The 27500-nt window shown below is 59.4% G+C and overlaps 1 protein-coding gene across 1 annotated transcript in view; it reads right to left on the bottom strand.

Annotated features, from left to right (window-relative positions):
- Nucleotides 1–2549: 2549 nt before the first annotated feature.
- The window catches only part of LOC125440311 (synaptic vesicle glycoprotein 2A-like), a 44259-nt gene continuing 19308 nt past the window's right edge, over nt 2550–27500 (bottom strand). Inside the window, exons 6-11 of the mRNA XM_048510105.1 lie at nt 24668–24763; nt 10456–10641; nt 8206–8339; nt 6772–6861; nt 4832–4976; nt 2550–2629 (exon numbers count right to left, since the gene is read on the bottom strand). Of these exons, the coding sequence (XP_048366062.1) occupies nt 2550–2629; nt 4832–4976; nt 6772–6861; nt 8206–8339; nt 10456–10641; nt 24668–24763 (731 nt within the window). The remainder of the gene's footprint in view (nt 2630–4831; nt 4977–6771; nt 6862–8205; nt 8340–10455; nt 10642–24667; nt 24764–27500) is intronic.

Here is a 27500-nt window from a genome sequence, read left to right as displayed (position 1 = left end):
GGTCGGCCGTAGGTTTGCCACCCCTGACATAGAAGAAGAGTTTGGATTTATGTTCAGCCTTTCTGCCCTTCAAGGACTCCACATCAGCTTACAAATTCCTTCTCTTCCTTTCCACACACAGACCCCTTGTGAGGCAGGTGGAGATGAGAGAGTTCCGAGAGAACTGTGACTGGCCCAAAGTCACCCGGCAGGCTTCATGTGTAGGAGCGGGGAAACAAATTCAGCCTGCAGTGGGCAACAATGAGTCCACTAAGAGTCCACTACGGATGTGGAAGAACAGGAAATCAAACCCAGTTCTCCAAAGTGGAGTCTGCAGCTCATGTGGAGGAGCGGGGAATCGAACCCGGTTCTCTGGATTAGAGTCTCACCATTCTTAACCATTGCACCGCTGTGCAATACGGGAGCAAATGGAACAGAAAATGTTCGAACTGTATGTGGATGGCTGAGAGATCTTGGAGTTGGAGAGTTTAATGCAGATGTCAGCTCAGTGTGCTGCAGAAGTAAAAAAAAAGTAAGAAGGAAGAAAGGAAGAAGGAAGAAAAATGGGAATAAAATGGCCTATAGTGTAATGTCTTTGGGTAAATGAGATGGCATCAGCCACAGAGGGGCATTCCAAGCCGGTGGGCCTGGCGACTTGCAGACAAAAGCCCAGATAAAAAGTTCTGCCCCTCAAGTGAATCTATTTTTGGTGCCCTGTACTTGGCTAGGTCAGAGTGGGAGAGACACAAGCCAGGTTCAACAGTTCTTACAATGGGTTTATTACTGGAGAGCAACAAGACCCTAACTCCTCCCTTGGGTCTGTCTAAGTCAGAGTACTTGCTTGTCTTGAGCAGGTTGGAAGCTGTAGACTGTGTCTTCTCTTGGCTGCTTTCAGGAAAGTCCACTGTGTCTTGCTTCCTTTCAGTTCTTTCAGTCTTTGTCTAGTTCTAACTTAACTTGTGCTCTATGGACCACCATATATTAATATGGACGTCACGAATATTCCAGTCTCCAGCTACCCTTGGCACCTCACTCTGACTGACTGGGTAGAACTAAAACAGGGGATTGCTGGGTAAAGAAAGGAAGACTGCCTATCGGGAAATGTCTTAAAGGGGCAGGGGCTAACTAAAATACCCTCCCTTAGAAGACTTAACAATGAACTAAACCCATGCTAACTATGGGGAAACTGACTCTTAATGGGGAAATAACGAAAGCCTCTGTGGGGGCATGACATGGCCATTGGCAAGGAGGGCAGAACGGGGCACTTGCCAAAAACCCAGCAAATTGGAAGGCAGAAGGGAGACCAAAAGGAATATTCGGCTTTTGGGGATGGAGAGGCTCCGGAAATCAAATGCTGCTCCACTTCTGTGGCACATCTGCCTGATGTGAAGAGGCCAAACCACAGGAACTGGTAGGGCTTGAGTTCCCAGCCCAACAGGGAGTAACGGTCAACCGGGGCCCTACGCAGCAGGGCCACTCAAGTGTTCTGAGTGACCAATCCACTGCAGAAGGGATTTATACCTTTCCTTTTTCTCTTGTAAGGAGGAGGAGGAGGAGGAGGAGGAGGAGGAGGAGGAGGTTGCTCGTTGGAGATCTCTTGCTATGGTATTACAATGGATCTCCCAGCAACAGAGATCAGTTCCCTTGGAGGAAGAGGAGGAGGAAGAAGAGGAGGAGGAGGAGGAGTTTGGATTTATATCCCCCTTTTTTCTCCTGCAGGAGACTCAAAGGTGCTTACAATCTCCTTGCCCTTCCCCCCTCACAACAAACACCCTGTGAGGTAGGTGGGGCTGATAGAGCTCCGAGAAGCTGTGACTAGCCCAAGGTCACCCAGCTGGCATGTGTGGGAGTGTACAGGCTAATCTGAATTCCCCAGAGAAGCCTCCACAGCTCAGACGTCAGAGCTGGGAGTCTCAACATTTCTTCCAAACTCCTTTCCCTTCCTTTATCCATGACGGACACCTTGTGAGTCAGGTGGGGCTGGGAGAGTTCTCAGAGAACTGTGACTAGCCCCAGGTCGCCCAGATCGTACACCCAAAAACGGGGCATCTGGATCAGGAGAAGGAAATAATTCAGCATAATCCTCGTGGGGTGTGGGGGGTGTGGTGGAATAAAAGTGTAACCATGGTGCTTTGTTCAAACAAAACACGTCTCCCGTTGTGAAGACAAAGTGAAGAATCTCCGGCAGCCTCGTCAAGATGTGACAACTTGAATTAGGGATGGGGAGGGGCCAACATTGACTGAGACACGTTGCTGAGGAGAGGCGTCACATGGAAACCACTCTCCTGCATGCAGCCGGCTTCGGCGCACACCCTGGGCGCTTCCTTGCCTTTGTGCACGAACAGAGCCCTTTATTTGCCACCCAGCTACCATCAATTATTTATTTATTTATTTATTTTATTAAACTTATAGGCCGCCTATCCCCAGAGGTAGTGGGATATCCCCATCAAGGGAGTGGCTCCCAAGTGCTCGCCTTGGAAAAAGGCCAAGCTGACCCACCTGGGTGTGGGTGACAGTGTAAAACCATCCACTGCCTTTCCTGAAGCCCCCCCCCCCCCCGTCATCTTTCATTACCCCTCCAGTCGTAAAGATGTACTTCTGTCTGCAGCCACCAGGAAATCCCAGTGGGAAATAATCGCAAGAGCAGGAGCTAGCCAGACAAGACAATTGGGCCCACTTCAGTGGGGCAGCCTCTCTGCCCTGCTGCATCTCTCCGCCCTCGGGGCCCACCCTCTCCCTGCTGTCACCTTTGCTCCTCTAGATGCCGCCCCCCCCCCCCCCAATTACGCACAGGCGGAGGAAAAGTCCAGTCAAGTCACAACTGACTTTCGGCAGCCCCTCCTGGAGTTTTCAAAGTGAGAGACGTTCAGAGGTGGTTTGCCGTTGCCTGCCTCTGAAGAGCGGCCCTGGACTTCCATGGTGGCAGAGGCGGAGCGCTCACGGGGGCATGCGAGGTCATATGTCCCTGGGCACATGCCAGCTGGTCACGTGGGGGCAGAGAGTCACAGGACTGGGCTGAGCGGCACCTGGGGGTGGCTCAGCCAGGCTAAAGAAAGTGGGGGGTGGGGCGGCTGGAGCAGGTGTTCCCCTGGCCGCCCTTCGCCCCCCCCCCAACACACCTTTGAGAGCAGCAGTGGCGTAGGAGGTTAAGAGCTTGTGTATCTAATCTGGAGGAACCGGGTTTGATTCCCCGCTCTGCCACTGGAGCTGTGGAGGCTTATCTGGGGAATTCAGATTAGCCTGTGCACTCCCACACACGCCAGCTGGGTGACCTTGGGCTAGTCACAGCTTCTCGGAGCTCTCTCAGCCCCACCTACCTCACAGGGTGTTTGTTGTGAGGGGGGAAGGGCAAGGAGATTGTCAGCCCCTTTGAGCCTCCTGCAGGAGAGAAAGGGGGGATATAAATCCAAACTCTTCTTCTTCTTTGCTCGGTGGTCTCCCATCCAAATACTCACCAGGGACAGCTCTGCTTAGCTCCTGATATCTGATGACATTGGGCTAGTGTGGGCCATTGGGGACAGGGTGGGGGATGGAGGCAGATGCTAAAATGGCCCCGGACCCGCCCAGCCCTTTGCTGTGGTTGTCTTGTACTGAAGGTGTGAAACTTCCTGACAGCCTCTTTCCATTATGGGAGGGGGTGTGGGTGGCTGGACTGGGGCTGGGATTGGTTGGAATGGAAGGGCGCCTCTTCTGATGGCAGGGAATCCCCTGTGGGGCTGCTGGATCCCAGCAGGGGGGCTGCTGTCAGTGGGGAATATGGGCTTTAAAGGCCTGTCAGTCATGTAGCTTCACATGCTGCAGTTTAGGGGAGAGAGATGAAAGATTGGCCATGCTGGCAGGGGCTGATGGGAATTGTAGTCCATAACATCTGGAGTGCCAAAGGTTCACCACCACTGCTTTAGGTTGTTCCTTTCCCTTTGGGAGTAGTAGTAGTGTAGTGGTTAAGAGCAGGTGCGCTCTAATCTGGAGAACCAGGTTTGATTCCCCACTCAGCTGTGGAGGCTTTTCTGGGGAACTAGATTAGCTTATGCACTCCAACACACGCCAGCTGGGTGATCTTGGACTAGTGAGTCACAGTTCTTTGGAGCTCTCTCAGCCCCACCCACCTCACAGGGTGTTTGTTGTGAGGGAGGGGGAGGAAAAGGAGGTTGTAAGCCCCTGTAAGGAGAGAAAAGGGGGGATATAAATCCAAACTACTACTTCTCCTCTTCTTCCTCTTCCTCTTCCTCCTCCTCCTCCTCTTCTTCTTCTTCCTCCTCCTCCTCTTCTTCCTCTTCCTCCTTCTTTTCTTCTTCCTCCTCCTCTTCTTCTTCCTCCTCCTCTTCATCCTCTTCCTCCTCCTCTTCTTCTTCCTCCTCTTCCTCCTCCTCCTCTTCTTCTTCTTCCTCCTCTTCCTCTTCCTCTTCCTCCTCTTCTTCTTCCTCTTCTTCCTCTTCTTCCTCCTCCTCCTCTTCTTCTTCCTCTTCCTCCTCCTCCTCTTCCCCCCCACAGGAGCGCCCCAGAAGGCCGTGCTCCTGCGGCCCAGAAGGCAGTGTGGCAGCCTTCCAAAAATTGGGACACTTGAAAAAACCCGCGGGACGCGGGACAAATTGTTTTAAGGCGGGACTGTCCCGCCAAAAACGGGACGTCTGGTCAGCCTATCCATGGCTGTTCCACGTCGTGTGTTCCCCAGAGGCATAGCAAAGGGGGAAGAACCCAGTGAACTGGTGCGTCCTCCGCCCCTGCCACGTCCCCGTCCCACCCCAGAACGCCCCCGCCATGCCCCCGGGAATGCCCTCGCCACACCCCCACAGGGGCATGCGCCCGGTGCGTCGCACACCCACCCATCCCCGCCCGCCCCCCTTGGAGCTACGCTTCTGGTGCTCCCTCTCAGCTTCCACACTTGAAACAGAAAGGTTCGTATAACGGACCATCCAGCTGCCGGCAACAGGGTCCCCGCGGTCAGACTGGATCTCTACTAGTTCATCCTCCTGTTTGATAGTCTTGATGTGGGTCACCTACAAGCAAACATGGGGAAGGGAGGGTGACCTGGGGCACGCAATGCTGCTCTTACTGATCTTCGCATCATGGGGTGGGACCTGGATGGGAGGAGCAGTGGCGTAGTGGTCAAGAGCAGGTGCGCTCTAATCTGGAGAACCAGGTTTGATTCCCTGCTCTGCCACTTGAGCTCTGGAGGCTTATGTGGGGAACTATATTCGCTTGTGCACTCCAATACATGCCAATTGTGTGACCTTGGGCTAATCACAGTTCTTCGGAGCTCTCGCAGCCCCACCCACCTCACAGGGTGTTTGTTGTGGGGAGGGAAGGAGATTGTAAGCCCCTTTGAGTCTCCTTACAGGAGAGAAGGGAGGTATAAATCCAAACTCTTCTTCTTCTGGAGATGGGGCCCTGGCAAGCTTTGAACTGCATGCCCCCCCCCCCTCCGCTCCATGTTGTGCTTTGGACTGCACTACTGGGGCTGGGGTGCAGCTCAACCCCAGGCCTGGTCTTGAACTGTGCACCCACCCCTGAACTCTACATGGAGTTCTGGGAGGGGGGCAGTTCAATGTGGGGGCAGGGCTTGTGGGGGAGGCTCTGGGATTCCTGGTGCCGGCGTCAAACAGCACCCAGGACAGAAGCTCTGACTTGCCCCACCTTAGTTACGGCCTTGCTGGTCAACAGCAATAACCTCGGTGGGAGTTAAGCATTGTCGTTTTCCACTTTACAGTGATGTGAAGTTTGCAATGCCAGGAAAACACACACACACAAATATTTCACAGCCGTGGTGGGCCTCAGCATCTGTCCCACCTTGCCCCCCTGCTGACAGGGCTGTGTCCATGTTCTTTTCAACTGCTTTTCTCTGATGCAAGAGGTTTTACAGGAGGTTGTTGTGGGTTTTCCGGGCTGCGTGTCCGTGGTCTGGTAGATCTTGTTCCTAACGTTTCACCTGCATCTGTGGCTGGCATCTTCAGAGGTGTATCACAGAGGGAAGTGTGATACACACTGTGTCCAGTCCGCAGAGAGAAGTGTAACAGACTTCCCTCTGTGACACACCTCTGAAGATGCCGGCCACAGATGCAGGTGAAACGTTAGGAACAAGACCTACCAGACCACGGCCATGCAGCCCAGAAAAACCACAACCACCAGTTGAATCCAGCTGTGAAAGCCTTTGACAATACATTTTACAGGAAGTCTTTCACCAGTGGTGGGATCCAAAAATTTTAGTAACAGATTCCCATGGTGGTGGGATTCAAACAGTGGCGTAGCACCAATGGGGCTGGGAGGGGCACGACGGGGGCGTGGCCGGGCATTCCGGGGGCGGGGCATTAATAATTTCTCTGTTACTGTAAAAAACTCTTACTGTAAAAAAAAAGTTCCTAATTTCCAGCTGGTATCTTTCTGTCCATCATTTAAACTCATTCTAGCAAGTCCTATCGTCTGCTGCCAACAGAAACAACTACTTCTCCTCTAATCGACTGCCTGTCAAATACTTAATACTTTCACATACTTAATTTTGTTTCTAGAAATCAAAAGAAGGAGACTTTCCTTAAACAAGGAACTTTACCATATTTCTAAAACATGTTTTTACAACAGCCCAACAGGGAGAATTATCCCGTTTTCTACCTTTGCTAACCAGCCACATAGGAAACAACAGGACTTTGTGATTTTTGGACCTAATGGAATTTCTAACGGAAAAGCAGACCCAATTAGTAGCCCCCTCTCGGCACACACAAATAATGAGTAACCCACTCTCGGGAACTGGTGAGAACCTGCTGGATCCCACCTATGTCTTTCACCCATTTCACTACTCACAGAGAAGACCCGTTCGGGGTGCCCTTTGGCTCGCATGTTGGTGTCGTGAACCTGCTTCAGAACCATCCAAGCTTCGTCGTGTTTCCCGTTCTGGAAAGACAAAGAGGAGACGCTGAAACAGAACAACGTATTCGCCCTTCTGCAGGGGTGTTGCCACTGACTCTAATAAACGAGCAAAAAGGAAATAAATGACTGTATGGGGCCTAATTGACTCCGGGTGCTCAAAATGTCTAATGCACCCCACTGTAGCAGAGGGATGAGGACTTAGGTTATTCTGGCTCAAACACCCCCTCCAATTTGAACAGATAAACCAGTGATGGCGAACCTATGGCACGGGAACCTATGACAGAGTGCCCCCCCCCCCCAACTCATCTGGGCTGGCCTGGATAGCTAAGCTTGATTATTAGCATTAAACCTAAGTCTTAGTTTTGGGGAAGCAGTGTAGGTAACCCTGTTAAGCACTGTTAAACCCCATGATTTTCATGCGAAGAACTAAAGCGCAATCCTTTACCTGGGAGTAAGCTTGGTTGCTGGCAATGGGGCTTGCTTCTGAGTAAACCCTCCTAGGGTCGCGATTCACCCGTTGGAAGAGTTGCACGGTTGCTTCAAAGCAAAGCCACCAACTACCACCAAGCTTACTCCCGAGTAACGCATGCCTCAGAGCTGTATTTTCTAAACAAAAACCTCAGTATTCAGGTTAAATTATCATGTTGGCACTTTGCAATAAATAAGTGGGTTTTGGGTAGCAGTTTGGGCACTCGGTCTCGAAAAGGTTTGCCAGCGCTGAGATAGACGGACGGACGCATGATGGGGGCCTCCGAGCAGCATATCAAACTGAGCCAGTACATTCCCGGAATCGTACAACTGCTTAAAATAACAAATTGCTGTTGCTAGAAAAATGTATGTAACCAGCTTGCCGTAAGTATTCACTGTCATCTGTGCATTCTTCCCTTGATCTTTACTTTATGGCTTCACTTGCTTGATAGACAACTAGACTTCCCCTGATACTCCTGTCCCATGGGAACTGGGTGACATCCATTATCTCATAGGGCAGGAAGCCAGGTGGCTCTCTCTTGCTGTCTGCCACCGACCTTGGGGCGCCTCAGCTACAAAGACTGTTTTTCACAAACTCCTGGAAAATGGGAGGAGGGTTCTCTATGAGGGATAAAGGGGATTGTGAATGCCACCTTCATCCGAACTGGTTTTGCAAGTGTGGTGCTTCGATGCCTATTCAATAAACGCCACTGATCAACACTTCAGAGTCCGTTTATTTGGCTTAAGGTGCCGAGACCTAACACAACGCCAAACTGGTGGCCTTTCCCCCTAGGAAAAAAAGCCTTTTGACAATGCAAGAGGTTCTCTGAGCTTGGGCAAAGGGCCATCGTAAGGGGAAGCGATCATGGGAACCAAGCCTTCCTCAGGGGCCCCGTTTACCTCCAAGAAGAAGCGTGGGCTCTCCGGCATGGTGGAGAGCGCCCCGATGGCGAAGACGGAGGGGAAGGCGCAGACCAGCACGAAGACACGCCAACTGTGGAACTGGTACGCGGAACCCATTTGGAAGCTCCACCCTGTGGGGAGGGGGGAACAAGTGAGCTCCCAAAGGCACCTGGTGGGCCACTGCGAGTAGCAGAGAGCTGGACTAGATGGACTCTGGTCTGATCCAGCTGGCTTGTTCTTATGTTCTTAAATGCCTTAGCAGACCAGGTGCTCGGGAGCAGCAGCAGCAGCAGCAGAAGGCCATTGCTTTCACCTCCTGCAGTTGAGCTCCCAAAGGCACCTGGTGGGCCACTGCAAGTAGCAGAGTGCTGGACTAGATGGACTCTGGTCTGATCCAGCAGGCTCGTTCTTATGTTCTTAAATGCCTTAGCAGACCAGGTGCTCGGGAGCAGCAGCAGCAGCAGCAGAAGGCCATTGCTTTCACCTCCTGCAGTTGAGCTCCCAAAGGTACCTGGTGGGCCACTGCGAGTAGCAGAGAGCTGGACTAGATGGACTCTGGTCTGATCCAGCAGGCTCGTTCTTATGTTCTTAAATGCCTTAGCAGACCAGGTGCTCGGGAGCAGCAGCAGCAGCAGCAGAAGGCCATTGCTGTCACCTCCTGCAGTTGAGCTCCCAAAGGCACCTGGTGGGCCACTGCAAGTAGCAGAGTGCTGGACTAGATGGACTCTGGTCTGATCCAGCAGGCTCGTTCTTATGTTCTTATGTTCTTAAGTGGTGGTCAGAAAGAGGAGGACATGGTCAGCTCTTGATCACAGATGAAGACGGCCGAGCTCCCTGGGGCATTGCAGGACAGAGTATGTCCATCTTCAGCCATGCAGGGTGAGACACTTGTACTGGGAGCAAATTCAGATGCTTCTGAACGCAAACGTGGGCATTTCTCAACCTTCGGGCTTAGCAATCTGGACCCAGGAGCAAGGCTCTCTGAGTTCAGGAGGGAGGGTCGACAATGCCCTGTCAAGCTGCGCGGTACCCTAGCCCCAGAAGAGCCACTGACATGGGGCAGAGTTAGGGGTACCAGACTGCAGGTGGGAGCCGGGCATCCTTCAGAATCACAGCTCACCTCCAGAAGACAGAGCTCAGCTCTCCCGGAGAAGTGGATGCTTTGGAGGGCATTGTCTCCATGGCCCCTCCCCTCTCCAAAGCATGTCCCCCCAGCCTCCACTCCCAAAGCCAGGGGCGTACCGTACAGGAGGACACATGGGGCCAAATGTCCCTGGGCTACAGCCATTTGGCCACACCCCTCCTCCTTCCCCCCAGGTCCATACACTGACTTCAAGACCCGGTACAAAACAACGTTGTTTGGCCATGGCGGGGGAGGGCAGCCGCCCATACGACGGGCAGGGGGGACACTCAGATTTTGCGCCAGGCTACATTTTCCCTAGATACAGCTCTGCCCGAAGCTCTAGGACAGTGTTTCCCAACCTTTCGATGTCGCAGTACCCTTGACCTTGCTCTTCATATCTCAGGGTACCCTTGAAGTTCATTTGATTTAACTGTTTGCATTTTTTAAGGTTTTTTTCCCCATTTTTGGCCTGTAGGTGGAGGGAGTGGCAAGCAAGAGGAGGGGAGGGGAGGGAAAGCAGCGTTGACAGCCATGTTGTTTACCAAAATTGGGCATGGCCTGGGGGGGATTTAAAGGGAGAGCTCCCTTTAAATCTACCCCTCCAATCCACACAGAATTTAGGCAAATAAAACAGTGCTGTTTTTCAATGTTGTGTAAAGAGAGCCTATGAGGCTTCCAACCTCCCCCCCTTTAAAATCCATTTGTTTCCGGTGGGGGGGGGGGAGAAAGGCAGTAGCATTGTGATGGTACCCCTGGGATGTGCTCATGGTACCCCAGGGTACCAGGGAGCCCTGGTTGGGAATCACTGCTCTAGGAATTTATCGCCTCTAGGTCTGGCAACCCTACTCCCCGATTCCCCACCAGTGGCCGGGGGGGGGGGGGACCACCCAAGGCTGAACTTGTCCCAGTGAGTCTGAGCTCAGAATCACCCATGGGGCGTAGAGGCCTCCCAGAATGACGACTGATCTCCAGACAACAAAGACCAGCTTCGCTGGAGACGGTGGCTCAGTTGGAGGGAGGAACCCGCGGCATTACACCTGGCTGAGGCCCCTCCCCAAGTTTCTCCTCCAAATCTCCAAACCTGGAGCTGCCAATCCTACTGCGGGCTGCCCCCCAAATCTCACCGTAATGGGGAATGATGGCCCAGGCCATGGCCGACGCGTAGATGCCCCCGATCATCCAGAACATGCACAGCCAGCTGAGGTGCTCCCCTCGCTTCTCCTGGGCCAGGAACTCGGAGTAGTAGGAGAACACGATGGGGATGGAGCCCCCAATGCTGCAAGAGAGGGAAGGGCAGGTCAGCCCGGTAGCTCAGCAACAAAATGCAGTCAGCAGAACCCTAAGCGAGAGCCAGCGTGAGCAGGCGCACTCTCATCTGGAGAACTGGGTTTGATTCCCCGCTCTGAGCTGCGCAGGTGTATCTGGTGAACCAGATCAGCTTGTGCGCTCCAACACATGCCAGCTGGGTGGCCTTGAGCTCTCTCAGCCCTGTCCACCTCACGGGGTGTTTGTTGTGGGGGGTAGGGAGGAAAAGGAGATTGTAAGCCCCTTTGCAGTGGTGGGATCCAAAAATTTTAGTAACAGGTTCCCATGGTGGTGGGATTCAAAGAGTGGCGTAGCGCCAATGCAGTTGGGCGGGGCACGACGGGGCGTGGCCGGGCATTCCGGGGGCGGGGCATTAATAATTTCTCTGTTACTGTAAAAAACTCTTACTGTAAAAAAAAGTTCCTAATTTCCAGCTGGTATCTTTCTGTCCATAATTTAAACTCATTATGGCAAGTCCTATCGTCTACGGCCAACAGAAACAACTACTTCTCCTCTGACTGACTGCCTGTCAAATACTTAATACTTTCAAATACTTAATTTTGTTTCTAGAAATCAAAAGAAGGAGACTTTCCTCAAACAAGGAACTTTACCATATTTCTAAAACATGTTTTTAAAACAGCCCAACAGGGAGAATTATCCCGTTTTCTACCTTCGCTAACCAGCCACATAGGAAACAACAGGACTTTATGGTTTTTGGGACCTAATGGAATTTCTAACGGAAAAGCGGACCCAATTAGTAACCCCCTCTCGGCACACACCGATAATTAGTAACCCACTCTCGGGAACTGGTGAGAACCTGCTGGATCCCACCTCTGCCCCTTTGAGTCTCCTTACAGGAGAGAAAGGGGAGGATATAAATCAAAACTACTACTACTACTACTCTTCTTCTTCCTCCTAATCCTCCTCCTCCTTGTAGGGCTGTACCACTTCAGACTGCCAAGGAAGTATGTCTGGGCCTGCCGTGTGCCACTTCCGATGGCGGACTATGGTCGCACTTGTAAAAGCCCGTGCCCAGACAAAAGGAGCACAGCAGAGAGAGGAAGAACCTAGAGTTGGGTGGTGGTCTCACCTCTGGCCTCCAAAAGAGAAACACACTTGCTGACCTGGATACAGAATTGCCCTGAGCAAAGCCTCCACTCCCATTCACTGCTCCCTCCCATCACCAACCTCCCTCCAATTCTTCCAGAATTATGGCTCATCTCCTGACCCCAGAAATCATTTCCCATTGGAAAAGGCGGGGGGGGGGGTTGGCCTCTGTGGCTTTATGCCTTCACTGGGGTTCCTACTCTCCCCAAAACTGACGATCCACAAGCTCCACCCCCAGGTCTCCAGGAATCTCCCAACCCACCCTGTCCTAGCCACAATGTCGGCACTTTCCCCCCAGGTGGTGGGGCCGACTGGTCCATCCTCCACTCCACAGCAAGGGCTGCTTCCACGCACCACAAACCACCAAAAGCAGTATTTAGGACCCAGCTTACCTCCCCAGGATCAGGAAAATGGCACCCAAGGCAAGCACTGAAATCCCACCCCCAGAAATCGATCAGGTCTTCCCCATCTTGGTCAAGGTGACCAGACGTCCCGCTTTTGGCGGGACAGTCCCGCCTTAAACCAATTTGTCCCGCGGGGTTTTGTAACTGTCCCGATTTTTGGAAGGCTGCCGCACTGCCTTCTGGGGCGCTCCCCTCCCCCCCCCCCCCCATGCCCCCCCCCCCCCCCCCCCCCCCCCCCCCCCCCCCCCCCCCCCCCACCACCCCCCCCCCCCCCCCCCCCCCCCCCCACCCCCCCCCCACCCCTACGCCCCCCACCCCCCTCCACCCCCCCCCCCCCCTCCCCCCCCCCCCCCCCTTAACCCCCCCCCCCCCTCCTCCCCCCCCCCCCCCCAACCCCCCCCCCCCACCCCCCCCCCCCCCCACCCCCCCCCCCCCCCCCCCCCCCCCCCCCCCACCCCCCCCCCCCCCCACCCCCCCCCCCCCCCACCCCCCCCCCCCCCCACCCCCCCCCCCCCCCACCCCCCCCCCCCCCCACCCCCCCCCCCCCCCACCCCCCCCCCCCCCCACCCCCCCCCCCCCCCACCCCCCCCCCCCCCCACCCCCCCCCCCCCCCACCCCCCCCCCCCCCCACCCCCCCCCCCCCCCACCCCCCCCCCCCCCCACCCCCCCCCCCCCCCACCCCCCCCCCCCCCCACCCCCCCCCCCCCCCACCCCCCCCCCCCCCCACCCCCCCCCCCCCCCACCCCCCCCCCCCCCCACCCCCCCCCCCCCCCACCCCCCCCCCCCCCCACCCCCCCCCCCCCCCACCCCCCCCCCCCCCCACCCCCCCCCCCCCCCACCCCCCCCCCCCCCCACCCCCCCCCCCCCCCACCCCCCCCCCCCCCCACCCCCCCCCCCCCCCACCCCCCCCCCCCCCCACCCCCCCCCCCCCCCACCCCCCCCCCCCCCCACCCCCCCCCCCCCCCACCCCCCCCCCCCCCCACCCCCCCCCCCCCCCACCCCCCCCCCCCCCCACCCCCCCCCCCCCCCACCCCCCCCCCCCCCCACCCCCCCCCCCCCCCACCCCCCCCCCCCCCCACCCCCCCCCCCCCCCACCCCCCCCCCCCCCCACCCCCCCCCCCCCCCACCCCCCCCCCCCCCCACCCCCCCCCCCCCCCACCCCCCCCCCCCCCCACCCCCCCCCCCCCCCACCCCCCCCCCCCCCCACCCCCCCCCCCCCCCACCCCCCCCCCCCCCCACCCCCCCCCCCCCCCACCCCCCCCCCCCCCCACCCCCCCCCCCCCCCACCCCCCCCCCCCCCCACCCCCCCCCCCCCCCACCCCCCCCCCCCCCCACCCCCCCCCCCCCCCACCCCCCCCCCCCCCCACCCCCCCCCCCCCCCACCCCCCCCCCCCCCCACCCCCCCCCCCCCCCACCCCCCCCCCCCCCCACCCCCCCCCCCCCCCACCCCCCCCCCCCCCCACCCCCCCCCCCCCCCACCCCCCCCCCCCCCCACCCCCCCCCCCCCCCACCCCCCCCCCCCCCCACCCCCCCCCCCCCCCACCCCCCCCCCCCCCCACCCCCCCCCCCCCCCACCCCCCCCCCCCCCCACCCCCCCCCCCCCCCACCCCCCCCCCCCCCCACCCCCCCCCCCCCCCACCCCCCCCCCCCCCCACCCCCCCCCCCCCCCACCCCCCCCCCCCCCCACCCCCCCCCCCCCCCACCCCCCCCCCCCCCCACCCCCCCCCCCCCCCACCCCCCCCCCCCCCCACCCCCCCCCCCCCCCACCCCCCCCCCCCCCCACCCCCCCCCCCCCCCACCCCCCCCCCCCCCCACCCCCCCCCCCCCCCACCCCCCCCCCCCCCCACCCCCCCCCCCCCCCACCCCCCCCCCCCCCCACCCCCCCCCCCCCCCACCCCCCCCCCCCCCCACCCCCCCCCCCCCCCACCCCCCCCCCCCCCCACCCCCCCCCCCCCCCACCCCCCCCCCCCCCCACCCCCCCCCCCCCCCACCCCCCCCCCCCCCCACCCCCCCCCCCCCCCACCCCCCCCCCCCCCCACCCCCCCCCCCCCCCACCCCCCCCCCCCCCCACCCCCCCCCCCCCCCACCCCCCCCCCCCCCCACCCCCCCCCCCCCCCACCCCCCCCCCCCCCCACCCCCCCCCCCCCCCACCCCCCCCCCCCCCCACCCCCCCCCCCCCCCACCCCCCCCCCCCCCCACCCCCCCCCCCCCCCACCCCCCCCCCCCCCCACCCCCCCCCCCCCCCACCCCCCCCCCCCCCCACCCCCCCCCCCCCCCACCCCCCCCCCCCCCCACCCCCCCCCCCCCCCACCCCCCCCCCCCCCCACCCCCCCCCCCCCCCACCCCCCCCCCCCCCCACCCCCCCCCCCCCCCACCCCCCCCCCCCCCCACCCCCCCCCCCCCCCACCCCCCCCCCCCCCCACCCCCCCCCCCCCCCACCCCCCCCCCCCCCCACCCCCCCCCCCCCCCACCCCCCCCCCCCCCCACCCCCCCCCCCCCCCACCCCCCCCCCCCCCCACCCCCCCCCCCCCCCACCCCCCCCCCCCCCCACCCCCCCCCCCCCCCACCCCCCCCCCCCCCCACCCCCCCCCCCCCCCACCCCCCCCCCCCCCCACCCCCCCCCCCCCCCACCCCCCCCCCCCCCCACCCCCCCCCCCCCCCACCCCCCCCCCCCCCCACCCCCCCCCCCCCCCACCCCCCCCCCCCCCCACCCCCCCCCCCCCCCACCCCCCCCCCCCCCCACCCCCCCCCCCCCCCACCCCCCCCCCCCCCCACCCCCCCCCCCCCCCACCCCCCCCCCCCCCCACCCCCCCCCCCCCCCACCCCCCCCCCCCCCCACCCCCCCCCCCCCCCACCCCCCCCCCCCCCCACCCCCCCCCCCCCCCACCCCCCCCCCCCCCCACCCCCCCCCCCCCCCACCCCCCCCCCCCCCCACCCCCCCCCCCCCCCACCCCCCCCCCCCCCCACCCCCCCCCCCCCCCACCCCCCCCCCCCCCCACCCCCCCCCCCCCCCACCCCCCCCCCCCCCCACCCCCCCCCCCCCCCACCCCCCCCCCCCCCCACCCCCCCCCCCCCCCACCCCCCCCCCCCCCCACCCCCCCCCCCCCCCACCCCCCCCCCCCCCCACCCCCCCCCCCCCCCACCCCCCCCCCCCCCCACCCCCCCCCCCCCCCACCCCCCCCCCCCCCCACCCCCCCCCCCCCCCACCCCCCCCCCCCCCCACCCCCCCCCCCCCCCACCCCCCCCCCCCCCCACCCCCCCCCCCCCCCACCCCCCCCCCCCCCCACCCCCCCCCCCCCCCACCCCCCCCCCCCCCCACCCCCCCCCCCCCCCACCCCCCCCCCCCCCCACCCCCCCCCCCCCCCACCCCCCCCCCCCCCCACCCCCCCCCCCCCCCACCCCCCCCCCCCCCCACCCCCCCCCCCCCCCACCCCCCCCCCCCCCCACCCCCCCCCCCCCCCACCCCCCCCCCCCCCCACCCCCCCCCCCCCCCACCCCCCCCCCCCCCCACCCCCCCCCCCCCCCACCCCCCCCCCCCCCCACCCCCCCCCCCCCCCACCCCCCCCCCCCCCCACCCCCCCCCCCCCCCACCCCCCCCCCCCCCCACCCCCCCCCCCCCCCACCCCCCCCCCCCCCCACCCCCCCCCCCCCCCACCCCCCCCCCCCCCCACCCCCCCCCCCCCCCACCCCCCCCCCCCCCCACCCCCCCCCCCCCCCACCCCCCCCCCCCCCCACCCCCCCCCCCCCCCACCCCCCCCCCCCCCCACCCCCCCCCCCCCCCACCCCCCCCCCCCCCCACCCCCCCCCCCCCCCACCCCCCCCCCCCCCCACCCCCCCCCCCCCCCACCCCCCCCCCCCCCCACCCCCCCCCCCCCCCACCCCCCCCCCCCCCCACCCCCCCCCCCCCCCACCCCCCCCCCCCCCCACCCCCCCCCCCCCCCACCCCCCCCCCCCCCCACCCCCCCCCCCCCCCACCCCCCCCCCCCCCCACCCCCCCCCCCCCCCACCCCCCCCCCCCCCCACCCCCCCCCCCCCCCACCCCCCCCCCCCCCCACCCCCCCCCCCCCCCACCCCCCCCCCCCCCCACCCCCCCCCCCCCCCACCCCCCCCCCCCCCCACCCCCCCCCCCCCCCACCCCCCCCCCCCCCCACCCCCCCCCCCCCCCACCCCCCCCCCCCCCCACCCCCCCCCCCCCCCACCCCCCCCCCCCCCCACCCCCCCCCCCCCCCACCCCCCCCCCCCCCCACCCCCCCCCCCCCCCACCCCCCCCCCCCCCCACCCCCCCCCCCCCCCACCCCCCCCCCCCCCCACCCCCCCCCCCCCCCACCCCCCCCCCCCCCCACCCCCCCCCCCCCCCACCCCCCCCCCCCCCCACCCCCCCCCCCCCCCACCCCCCCCCCCCCCCACCCCCCCCCCCCCCCACCCCCCCCCCCCCCCACCCCCCCCCCCCCCCACCCCCCCCCCCCCCCACCCCCCCCCCCCCCCACCCCCCCCCCCCCCCACCCCCCCCCCCCCCCACCCCCCCCCCCCCCCACCCCCCCCCCCCCCCACCCCCCCCCCCCCCCACCCCCCCCCCCCCCCACCCCCCCCCCCCCCCACCCCCCCCCCCCCCCACCCCCCCCCCCCCCCACCCCCCCCCCCCCCCACCCCCCCCCCCCCCCACCCCCCCCCCCCCCCACCCCCCCCCCCCCCCACCCCCCCCCCCCCCCACCCCCCCCCCCCCCCACCCCCCCCCCCCCCCACCCCCCCCCCCCCCCACCCCCCCCCCCCCCCACCCCCCCCCCCCCCCACCCCCCCCCCCCCCCACCCCCCCCCCCCCCCACCCCCCCCCCCCCCCACCCCCCCCCCCCCCCACCCCCCCCCCCCCCCACCCCCCCCCCCCCCCACCCCCCCCCCCCCCCACCCCCCCCCCCCCCCACCCCCCCCCCCCCCCACCCCCCCCCCCCCCCACCCCCCCCCCCCCCCACCCCCCCCCCCCCCCACCCCCCCCCCCCCCCACCCCCCCCCCCCCCCACCCCCCCCCCCCCCCACCCCCCCCCCCCCCCACCCCCCCCCCCCCCCACCCCCCCCCCCCCCCACCCCCCCCCCCCCCCACCCCCCCCCCCCCCCACCCCCCCCCCCCCCCACCCCCCCCCCCCCCCACCCCCCCCCCCCCCCACCCCCCCCCCCCCCCACCCCCCCCCCCCCCCACCCACCCCAGGGAGGAGGAGGAGAAGGAGAAGGAGAAGAGAAGAAGGAGAAGGAGAAGAGAAGGAGAAGAGGAAGAAGAAGAAGAGGAGGAGGAGAAGTGAAGAAGAAGAGGAGGAGGGGAGGAGGAGGAGAGAAGAAGAAGAAGAAGAAGAAGAAGAAGAAGAAGAAGAAGAAGAAGAAGAAGAAGAAGAAGAAGAAGAAGAAGAAGAAGAAGAAGAAGAAGAAGAAGAAGAAGAAGAAGAAGAAGAAGAAGAAGAGAGAAAGAGAAGAAGGAGGAGAAGGGGGAGATGGAGGAGAAGGAGAAGAGAAGAAGGAGAAGGAGACGAGAAGAAGAGGAAGAAGAAGAAGAAGAGAGAAAGAGAAGGAGGAGGAGGAGGAGGAGAAAAGGAGAAGAGAAGAAGAAGAGGAGGATGAAAGAAGAAGAAGAAGAAGAAGAAGAAGAAGAAGAAGAAGAAGAAGAAGAAGAAGAAGAAGAAGAAGAAGAAGAAGAAGAAGAAGAAGAAGAAGAAGAAGAAGAGAGAAAGAGAAGGAGGGGGAGGGGGAGGAGGGGGAGGAGGGGGAGGAGGGGGAGGGGGAGGAGTAGTTTGAATTTATATCCCCACTTTCCTTAGAGACTCAAAGGGGCTTACAATCTCCTTTCCCTTCCCCCCCAACAAACACCCTGCAAGGTGGGTGGGGTTGAGAGAGCTCCAAAGAACTGTGACTAGCCCAAGGTCACCCAGCTGGCATGTGCTGGAGTGCACAAGCTAATCTAGTCCACCAGAAAAGCTTCCACAGTTCAAGTGGCAGAGCGGGGAATCAAACTCCCGATCAGAGTGCGCCTGTTCTTAACCACTACACCACGCTGACATCCCAAATTGATTTTACATCGCGTGATACTAGATATTGCCAATCGGTTTATACTATGTATTGTCGAAGGCTTTCACAGCCCGGAAAACCCACCAGAACCAGTTTACACTGTGTTGTTAATACTGTGTTGTTAATTGCCCCAAGCCCGCAAGAGGAGGGATGCAGGAGCTTAAGAAATTAAATGAAATGGAAAAAAGAAAGTGTGTTCTTGCGCCAGCCCCATGGCACTGAATGGGCTTCTTTACAACAGGGGACGGGGAAGCAACAGATCCAGGGCCACACCGGGGGGAGAGACGCTGCCTGTATCAGATGGAACGCTGGACAGAGAAGAGTCTGGCTGGGAAAGGATTTGGCCGGAAGGCGGAGCGTCCGCAGAGCCCAGAGAGGGCTATTTTTAGCCCAGCTGCCAGATCAAGTTGACCTGAAGTCACGAGACCGAGACCGGAGCCTCTGCGAGGACGTAAGGTGACAGCCAGTTGGCAGAGGAGGACGCAGCCGGCAGCCCTTTCCAGGAGGAGAAAGCGTGACATCAGCAGATCCCGCTCTTCTGCCCCTGCCAGCCCCCACCCCTGGATGCATTTCACAGGCGGGAGCTCCCTTTACGGGCCAGAGACCACTGGACTCCGGGTACCTGCGACTCGGAGGAAGAGCATCCCTGCTTACTGTACGGCCGCCGACCTCCACATCAGGCCTGCGGGTTTCCTGGCATTACCGCTGATCTCTAGATTGCAGAGATCAGCTCCCCCAGAGGATTTGGAGGGGGGGCTCTGTACCCCACTCAGAGGCGTACCGGGGGTAGGTGTCGCCCGGAGACAATTTGTCTCCAGGACACCCCCCAGGCTCTGCCCCCCCGCCCCCAGGCTCCACCCCCTGATGCCCCCAGGCTCCACCCCCACTGCCCTTGACCCCGCCCATGTCACCATGGACATGGGCAAGGTCTAGGGTGCCCACCTCTCCCCCCCCCCCAGATTCTGCCTGCTGTCTCGTTGGTTTTCGCGTGCCCTGTTCCCGTTCGAGGCACGCAAAAACGAGGCAGCAGGACTTCCTGCTGCCTCCAAGCACCCTCCAAGCACCTGGACATCCCCCTCCCTTCCTTCCCCCACTACCGGCTGCCCAGCCGGCAACCGGCAGTCTCTTCTGAACTCCCCTCCGGGCAGGCCAGAAGAGACTGCAGTCCTGGCCTCAGAGACTTGCTTTTATAAGCACTGAGGCCGGGGGTGGGGCTTAAGAACATAAGAACATAAGAACTGGCCTGCTGGATCAGACCAGAGTCCATCTAGTCCAGCTCTCTGCTACTCGCAGTGGCCCACCAGGTGCCTTTGGGAGCTCACCTGCAGGAGGTGAAAGCAAGGGCCTTCTGCTGCTGCTGCTCCTGAGCACCTGGTCTGTTAAGGCATTTGCAATCTCAGATCAAAGAGGATCAAGATTGGTAGCCATAGATCGACTTCTCCTCCATAAATCTGTCCAAGCCCCTTTTAAAGCTATCCAGGTGAGTGGCCATCACCACCTCCTGTGGCAGCATATTCCAAACACCAATCACACATTCCTTTTATTAGTCCTAATTCTTCCCCCCAGCATTTTCAATGGATGCCCCCAGGTTCTAGTATTGTGAGAAAGAGAGGAAAATGTCTCTCTGTCAACATTTTCTACCCCATGCATAATTTTATAGACTTCAATCCTATCCCCCCTCAGCCGTCTCCTCTCCAGACTAAAGAGTCCCAAACGCTGCAGCCTCTCCTCATAGGGAAGCTTGGGGAGCAGGAAGGGGTGGGACTCATCAGGAGTAGTATCATCAGGAGATTCTCCCAAACAATCCCTGAAAGTTTGGTGCTGCTAGCCTAAACAACGCACCCCCTGAACGCCAAAAACCGAAAAAACTCTAAAAAATGTTTTTAAAAAGCCCCACAAATGGGGGGGGGGTGCGGAGCTTCAGACATGCAATGGGGGGGTTGAACCTGAGAACCCCCCCTTACCTACATCCTTGCCCATGTACATTATGTCGCAGTCATCAAGCCTGACAATTATCAAACCATCAATCATTGTGGCCAGCTCAGATTAGTACAGGAGGGAAAGATCCCCATATGTCCCTACTCGGCCTCTGCAGCCTGAAGAGGCAAAGTTGCTGGTGGTCCCTGGCCCCTCGATGATACGGCTGGCCTCCACTTGGGCCAGGGTCTTTATAGCCCTTGCCCCTGCCTGGTGGAACACACTCCCTCCAGCTATCAGGGCCCTGCAGGACCTTGGACAGTTCCACAGGGCCTGTAAAATGAAGTTGTTCCCCTGGACCAGGGGTAGGGAACCTGCGGCTCGAGAGCCGCATGCGGCTCTTCTGCCCTTGCACTGCGGCTCCACGAGCCGAGCTGCTGGCCCCATCCTTGCCCGCCCTGCAGGGCGGGTGCACCAACTGCCCACAGCCGGCTGGGCCGTGCCGCGGGCTTCCCCTCTCGCCTGCCCCATTGGAGAGGGGTGGGCACTTTCCCGGCGCCCGGCGAGGCCAAGCCGCTGGCCCCATCCTTGCCCGCCCTGCAGGCAGCAGGGCAGACGCATCCATGCACTTCTCAGAATGAGCAGAGTAAAAGATAAAAAAAACCCAATATATACAGTGTTATCGTTATTTTAAATGTCAAAAATTATTTGCGGCTCCAAGTGTTTTCTTTTCCCGTGGAAAACGGGTCCAAATGGCTCTTTGAGTGTTAAAGGTTCCCTACCCCTGCCCTGGACCTTTGGGGGGGGGGGGGCGGCCACTGACTGCCTCCCATGCTATCCCCACCCCCCATATATAAAACATATTAATTGGCCACTATTTGTTGTGCCTGGTCCCCTCCCAGGGGGGGTCGAGATTTTCTGGGTTGCCGTCCAATATTAGCTTTTTTGCTTTGCTGATTTCTAGTTGTTTATTTTTTTGAATTGATTTTGTTTGTAATTGTTAATCAAGATCTTTTATTGTTCTATTTTTTGTACACTGCCCAGAGCCCTCCAGGGGTGGCCGGTATGATAAATCAAACAAATAATAAATAATAATCATTTGGGCAAGATCAGGGTAGAAGACAGCACTCGTCTTCCTGTTACCGAAAGTGCCGCCATAGTGCAGGTGCTTGACTTGAAGAGGCACAGTGGCAGAAACCGTGCCTTGTCATCAGTCGGTCCATCTCTGCCCAGGCACCTGCTCTGCCCACCAGCCTCCCCTCCATCTGCTCTGGGGATCCTGTTTCAGCTTGTTTGTGCACAGGGTCAGGGAGGAGTAAATCAGCAAGGGATCCAGCTGCCACAGAGAATTAGTCAGGCACCTGCCAGGCCGGGGGCGGGGGGGGGGGCAGGGATGCTTTGGGGATAGGGCGGGGCAAGGAGTCGTGCATTTCCTGCACCATTGATTTTATTTTATTTTATTAGTTTCCTATGCCACCCTCCCCCTTGTGGGCTCTGGGCAGCTTCCTATAGCCTTGTAAATATAATTAAAACATAATCTAAAAACCAGGGGATGGCTAAATGCACAATATAAAACAATACACAGAGGGAAGTAAAGATGGCTGGAGTAAAGGAGTAATGCAGTAATAGATTCAAACTAAAAAGAGATTTCAGCTAAACATGAGACATTTCCTGACAGTCAGGGCTGCTTGACGTGGAATTCACTACCTCGGAGTGTGGTGGAGTCCCTTTCTTTGAAGATTTTTAAAGAGAGGCTGGATGGCCATCTGTCAGGAGTTGTACTTGATTGTGCTTTCCTGTACAGCAAGGGGTTGGACTGGATGGCCCTTGTGGTCTCTTCCAGTTCTACAATTCTAAGAAGCAAGATATTAGATTGCACAGGGGGTGAGGTTGGATGATCCTTGAGAACCCTTCCAGATCGATAGTTGTACAGGATTTTATGCACGTGTGGTCTCCTTTGCATTGAGTGCGCCTTCCCTTCGGTTTTGATTCTCAGTTATGCAGCCTCTTCAAAAGTCACTTTGTTGTGTAATTTCCCCCCTCTCCCTTTACAGAAAAAGCAAAGGAGATCCAAGTGTGTTTGGCTCTCTGTGAGTTTTCCGGCTCTTCCCTGCTGTCTCCCTGTTGGCAGTTTACTGCGCAGAGAAGGGGTTAACACCCCGATTAACGGGTTAAAAATAAATGTTTATTAGGGAGCCATAATTAGGATAGGAAATAGAGGGACAGAGATAGCATGCTGCTATCAGCTAGGAAAAGTGTCTGTGTTTCAGTGTCCCACTGAGAAACAGGATATTAGACCTGAGAGTATCAGTCTAAGAAGAAGAAGAGTTTGGATTTATATCCCCCTTTCTCTCCTGCAGGAGACTCAAAGGGGCTGACAATCTTCTTGCCCTTCCCCCCCTCACAACAAACACCCTGTGAGGTAGGTGGGGCTGACAGAGCTCGGAAGAACTGTGACTTGCCCAAGGTCACCCAGCTGGCGAGTGTTGAAGTGCACAGGCTGATCTGAATTCCCCAGATAAGCCCCCACAGCTCAAGTGGCAGAGCTGGGAATCAAACCCGGTTCCTCCAGATTAGAGTGCATCTGCTCTTAACCACTACGCCACTGCTGCTCAAAGCAGCTATCTACTCCAGGGAAATTGATAACTTCGGTCTGGAGATCATAACTCTACTTTTATGTAAAGTTTGGCATTTGGAGCAGAATCCGGCATCAGGTGCCCAGCTGAGCTCCACCAGCTTCCGTCTGCTTTCTTTCCAGGCATTTTCAGCAGCTGCTCAAAGAAGTCCAGTTTGGGGGGGTTGGGAGTTGGGGGGTCATAGAACCATAGAGTTGGAAGAGGCCAAAGAGGCCCTCTAGTCCGGCCTCCTGCTCAGTGGCGTAGCAGCAGTGGCGTAGGAGGTTAAGAGCTCGTGTATTTAATCTGGAGGAACCGGGTTTGATTCCCAGCTCTGCCGCCTGAGCTGTGGAGGCTTATCTGGGGAATTCAGATTAGCCTGTGCAGTGCACTCCCACACACGCCAGCTGGGTGACCGTGGGCTAGTCACAGCTTCTCGGAGCTCTCTCAGCCCCACCTACCTCACAGGGTGTTTGTTGTGAGGGGGGAAGGGCAAGGAGATTGTCAGCCCCTTTGAGTCTCCTGCAGGAGAGAAAGGGGGATATAAATCCAAACTCTTCTTCTTCTTCTTCTTCTTCTTCTTCTTCTTCTTCTTCTTCTTCTTCTTCTTCTTCTTCTTCTTCTTTTTCTTCTTCATTGCAAGATCAGCCCAGTGGTGGGATTCAGCAGGTTCGTACCACTTCGGCAGAACCAGTTGTTAAAATGCTGCTTATAAACAACCAATTAATAAATTATTTGAATCTCGCCACCCGATCAGACTCGAGAATACCGGACAAATTTGTTTGTCCAGCCACTTCTTACAGAGCAAAAGTGAGGGGCTGTTCTTGAGGAAACTTTAAGTATTTCAAGTGCTTCTGGAACCCACAGATGTTCCACCGTGGCTGATGATTTCCTCTTGTGCACGCAACCTTCCCCAGAGCTCTGCCAGCAGGAAACTGTTCCAAAGGAAAGGATCCCACCCAGGGGTGGGATTCAGCCGGTTCGCACCACTTCGGCAGAACCGGTTGTTAAAATGGTGCTTGTATGCAACCAGTGGTTAAATTATTTGAATCCCACCACTGATCCTACCCCAACCCTCATTAAAACATCCCTGTAAGGTAGGCCTCCTCTTGACTTCACCCCCAATATCACAAATTGGAGAGGCAGTTGAAGCTGAGAGCCAGAAGACACCGGCTGGCTTCCACAGGATATATAGCGCTGCTAAATCCAAGCACAAGAAAAGGAAACCCTGCCAGGTCCGAAAAGGCCCGCTGAGTCCGCATTTCACTGACAGTGATCACCAGTAAGCGTGGCGTAGTGGTTAAGAGCAGGTGCACTCTAATCTGGAGAACTGGGTTTGATTCCCTGCTCTGCCACTTGAGCTGTGGAGGCTCATCTGGTGAACCGGATTAGCTTGTGCACTCCAAAACGTGCCAGCTGGGTGACCTTGGGCTAGTCACAGTTCTTCAGAGCTCTCTCAGCCCCACCTACCTCACAGGGTGTTCGTTGGGGTAGGGGAGGAGATTGTAAGCTCCTTTGAGTCTTCTTACAGGAAAGAAAGGGGGGTATACAGAAAGGGGGGTTACAGTGTCAGATTTGGATCTGGAGTCCCAGATTCGAACCCCCCTTTGCCAAGGAAAATTACTAGGTGACCTCGGGCCCATCGTCCACTCATAGGATTGCGGTGGGATAAAATGGAGGAGAGAGGAACGGTGCAAACCACCTGGAGGGAGAAAGGCAAGCTATAAAGCGAACAAACACGTTTGCAACAGAGGCATGCTTTCAAGCAGAAGCATCCTGGCTCACAGCTGAAGCTCTTCGCTTTGCAGATGTCCAAACTTGAAAGGAAAAGAGAGATTCCGTCCTCCTCGGCGGCGCAGTCGACGCCTTGCAGCATCCAGAAATAACCCCCACCCCTGCTGTTTCCCTGGAACTGCGCTCCTTTGGAACATTCAACTGACTTCTCTTCTCGTCGGGATGAGTCACGCTCTCTGCTTTGCTTCCGTCGCTCTTTCTGGCCCACGACGCTTCCGACTGATTAGACATGGCAGGTTGTTCTGTGCGGGTGGAAGAGGGGCGGGGGACTGACCCGTTCCACTGAGTGGAGAATCCCCTCCTGCCAAATCGTTGCCAGCAACGACACTCAGGTTTGCCAACGTCACCGTTGATCGAGGGCTCAGCAGGTCTCGGTCAGAGGGCCGGTGCCCAGATGGAGACCCAGTTTAGACTCCCAGTGCAGGTGGCTCCAAACTCTTGTGGAAAGGAAGGGGCACGGACGAGGGAAGGAAGCCCAGGAAGGGCATGACACAGATCCCACCGCTACCACCAATTCACAGGGGGGCTTCAGCAAGCGACGGGGGGGAGGGGGGTTGGCCTTAGCCCTTTGTCTCACATCATCCAGGACATGGGACCAACTCTGGGCTGTTTTGTAGGTCTCTTGCAAATGTTGCCAAGAGAATTTGCAGGTCACCGGCTGGCTTCCACAGGATATATAGCGCTGCTAAATCCAAGCACAAGAAAAGAAAACTCTGCCAGGTCCGAAAAGGCCCACTGAGTCTGCATTTCACTGACAGTGATCGCCAGTAAGCGTGGCGTAGTGGTTAAGAGCAGGTGCACTCTAATCTGGAGGACTGGGCTTGATTCCCTGCTCTGCCACTTGAGCTGTGGAGGCTTATCTTTAGGGGATTTGATAGTAGGTGCCATCTATTATGTTGATTTTAGTATGCTGCATTTTAATGAGATGGGGGTTTATTTTATATAGAGCCAGGAAACTAATTTAACGGATTCTAGTTTTTAGTCGTGTGTGCTCTATCTATGTTTATGCTGTTCACCGCCCTGAGCCCTCCGGGGGAGGGTGGTATATAAATATAATCAATAAATAAATAAATTATCTGGTGAACCAGATTAGCTTGTGCACTCCAACACATGCCAGCTGGGTGACCTTGAGCTAGTCACGGTTCTTCAGAGCTTTCTCAGCCCCACCTACCTCACAGGGTGTTTGTTGGGGTGGGGGAGGAGATTGTAAGATCCTTTGAGTCTTCTTACGGGAAAGAAAGGGGGGTATAAATCCAAACTTCTCCTCCTCTGCTGCTTCTTCTTCTTCTGTTAGGCCCTCCAGGAAATGTACAGGTAGACTGCCAAGGCAGGAACACACCGACTGTAGGTTTCACTTCTCCCTGCTCACCAGCAACCAGTATTCAGAGCTCAGCTGCTTCTGAACATGGATGGTTTGTTTAGCTACCAGCCAGCGGAAAACCTGATCAGTTGATAGCACCGGCCTACCTTTCAGGGCTGCTGTAAAGGTTGCCAAGATAATTACACGAAGTACTTTGAACACTAAAAGGGTGATTTCTGCTCTCTAAGTAAGACTGTCCCCACCGTTAAATTTTCCACTTCCCATGAACAGCCGTCTCGGCTGGTGATCATCACTATGGGCTGGGTTTTGTGGATCTGGTCCACAAAATCCAGAGCAATATTTTTTTTCCCAACTCTCTTGCATCAGCTAAACAAAAAGGAGTATTGTTGAAGGCTTTCACGGCCAGATTTAACTGGTTGTGGTGGGTTTTCCGGGCTGTGTGGCCGTGGTCTGGTGAATCTTGTTCCTAACGTTTCGCCTGCATCCATTGACGAATGTAAACGGACTGAAAACCCCACCCGCAATACAATGCGGTCAACCACACCTTTGCGTAGCAAGTTCTACCCACAACACTTACTGATTGGTTCCCTACTCTGGGACATGGACAATATATACCCCATTAAACCCCTTCTTACTGGACACAGTGTGTAACAGACTTCTCTCTGTGATACACCTCTGAAGATGCCGGCCACAGATACAGGCGAAACGTTAGGAACAAGATCTACCAGACCACGGCAACACAGCCCGGAAAACCCACCAGAACCCAAAAGAAGAAGAGTTTGGATTCACACCAGGCTTTTCTCAACCATAAGGAGTCTCAAAGCAGCTAACAAACTCCTTCCCTTCCTTTCCCCACAATGGACACCTTGGCCGATTACCCACCAACACTCAATCCTTGTGAGGTAGGTCAGGCTGAGAGAGTGAGGAATCCCTACACAAATCATATAAGTATTTACGAATACAATGCTTCAAAACACCACACACCACAGCAGAGGCTTATCTGGTGAACCAGATGTGTTTCCGCACTCCTACATTCCTGCTGGGTGATCTTGGGCCAGTCACAGTTCTCTCAGAACTCTCTCAGCCCCCCCCCCCTTCACCTCACAAGGGGCTGTAAGCCACCTTGAGTCTCCTTACAGGAGAGAAAGGTGAGATATAAATCCAAACTCTTCTTCTTCTTCTACGACAACTGAACATGACAAGCTGATCTGCTTTGAGAAAATGGTGGACAGAGACCAGAGGTTTTTATGGGATTCGTGGATGGAACTTTGGAAAGAAAACACGGGGCTCTGTTTTTATATACAGCAGCAGCAGCAAGAATAGCATATGCATAAAAATGGAAAACTCCAGCTATCCCTTCAATTGAAGAATGGCAGGTACTCGAATTAGCAGAGAATAAGCAGAGAAGGTACTAGATTTAGCAGTGATGGCTAAGCTCATTGCTTAAAGAAAGGAACTGAAGAAGAAGAAGAAGGAGGAGGAGGAGGAGGAGGAGGAGGAGGAGGAGTTTGGATTTATATCCCCCCCCCTTTCTCTCCTGCAGGAGACTTAAAGGGGCTTAGAATCTCCTTGCCCTCCCCCCCTCACAACAAACACCCTGTGAGGTGGGTGGGGCTGAGAGAGCTCCGAGAAGCTGTGACTAGCCCAAGGTCACCCAG

Source organism: Sphaerodactylus townsendi, linkage group LG01 (assembly GCF_021028975.2).
Source record: "Sphaerodactylus townsendi isolate TG3544 linkage group LG01, MPM_Stown_v2.3, whole genome shotgun sequence".
NCBI lineage: Eukaryota > Metazoa > Chordata > Lepidosauria > Squamata > Sphaerodactylidae > Sphaerodactylus > Sphaerodactylus townsendi.
This window is presented reverse-complemented; position numbering and strand designations above follow the sequence as displayed.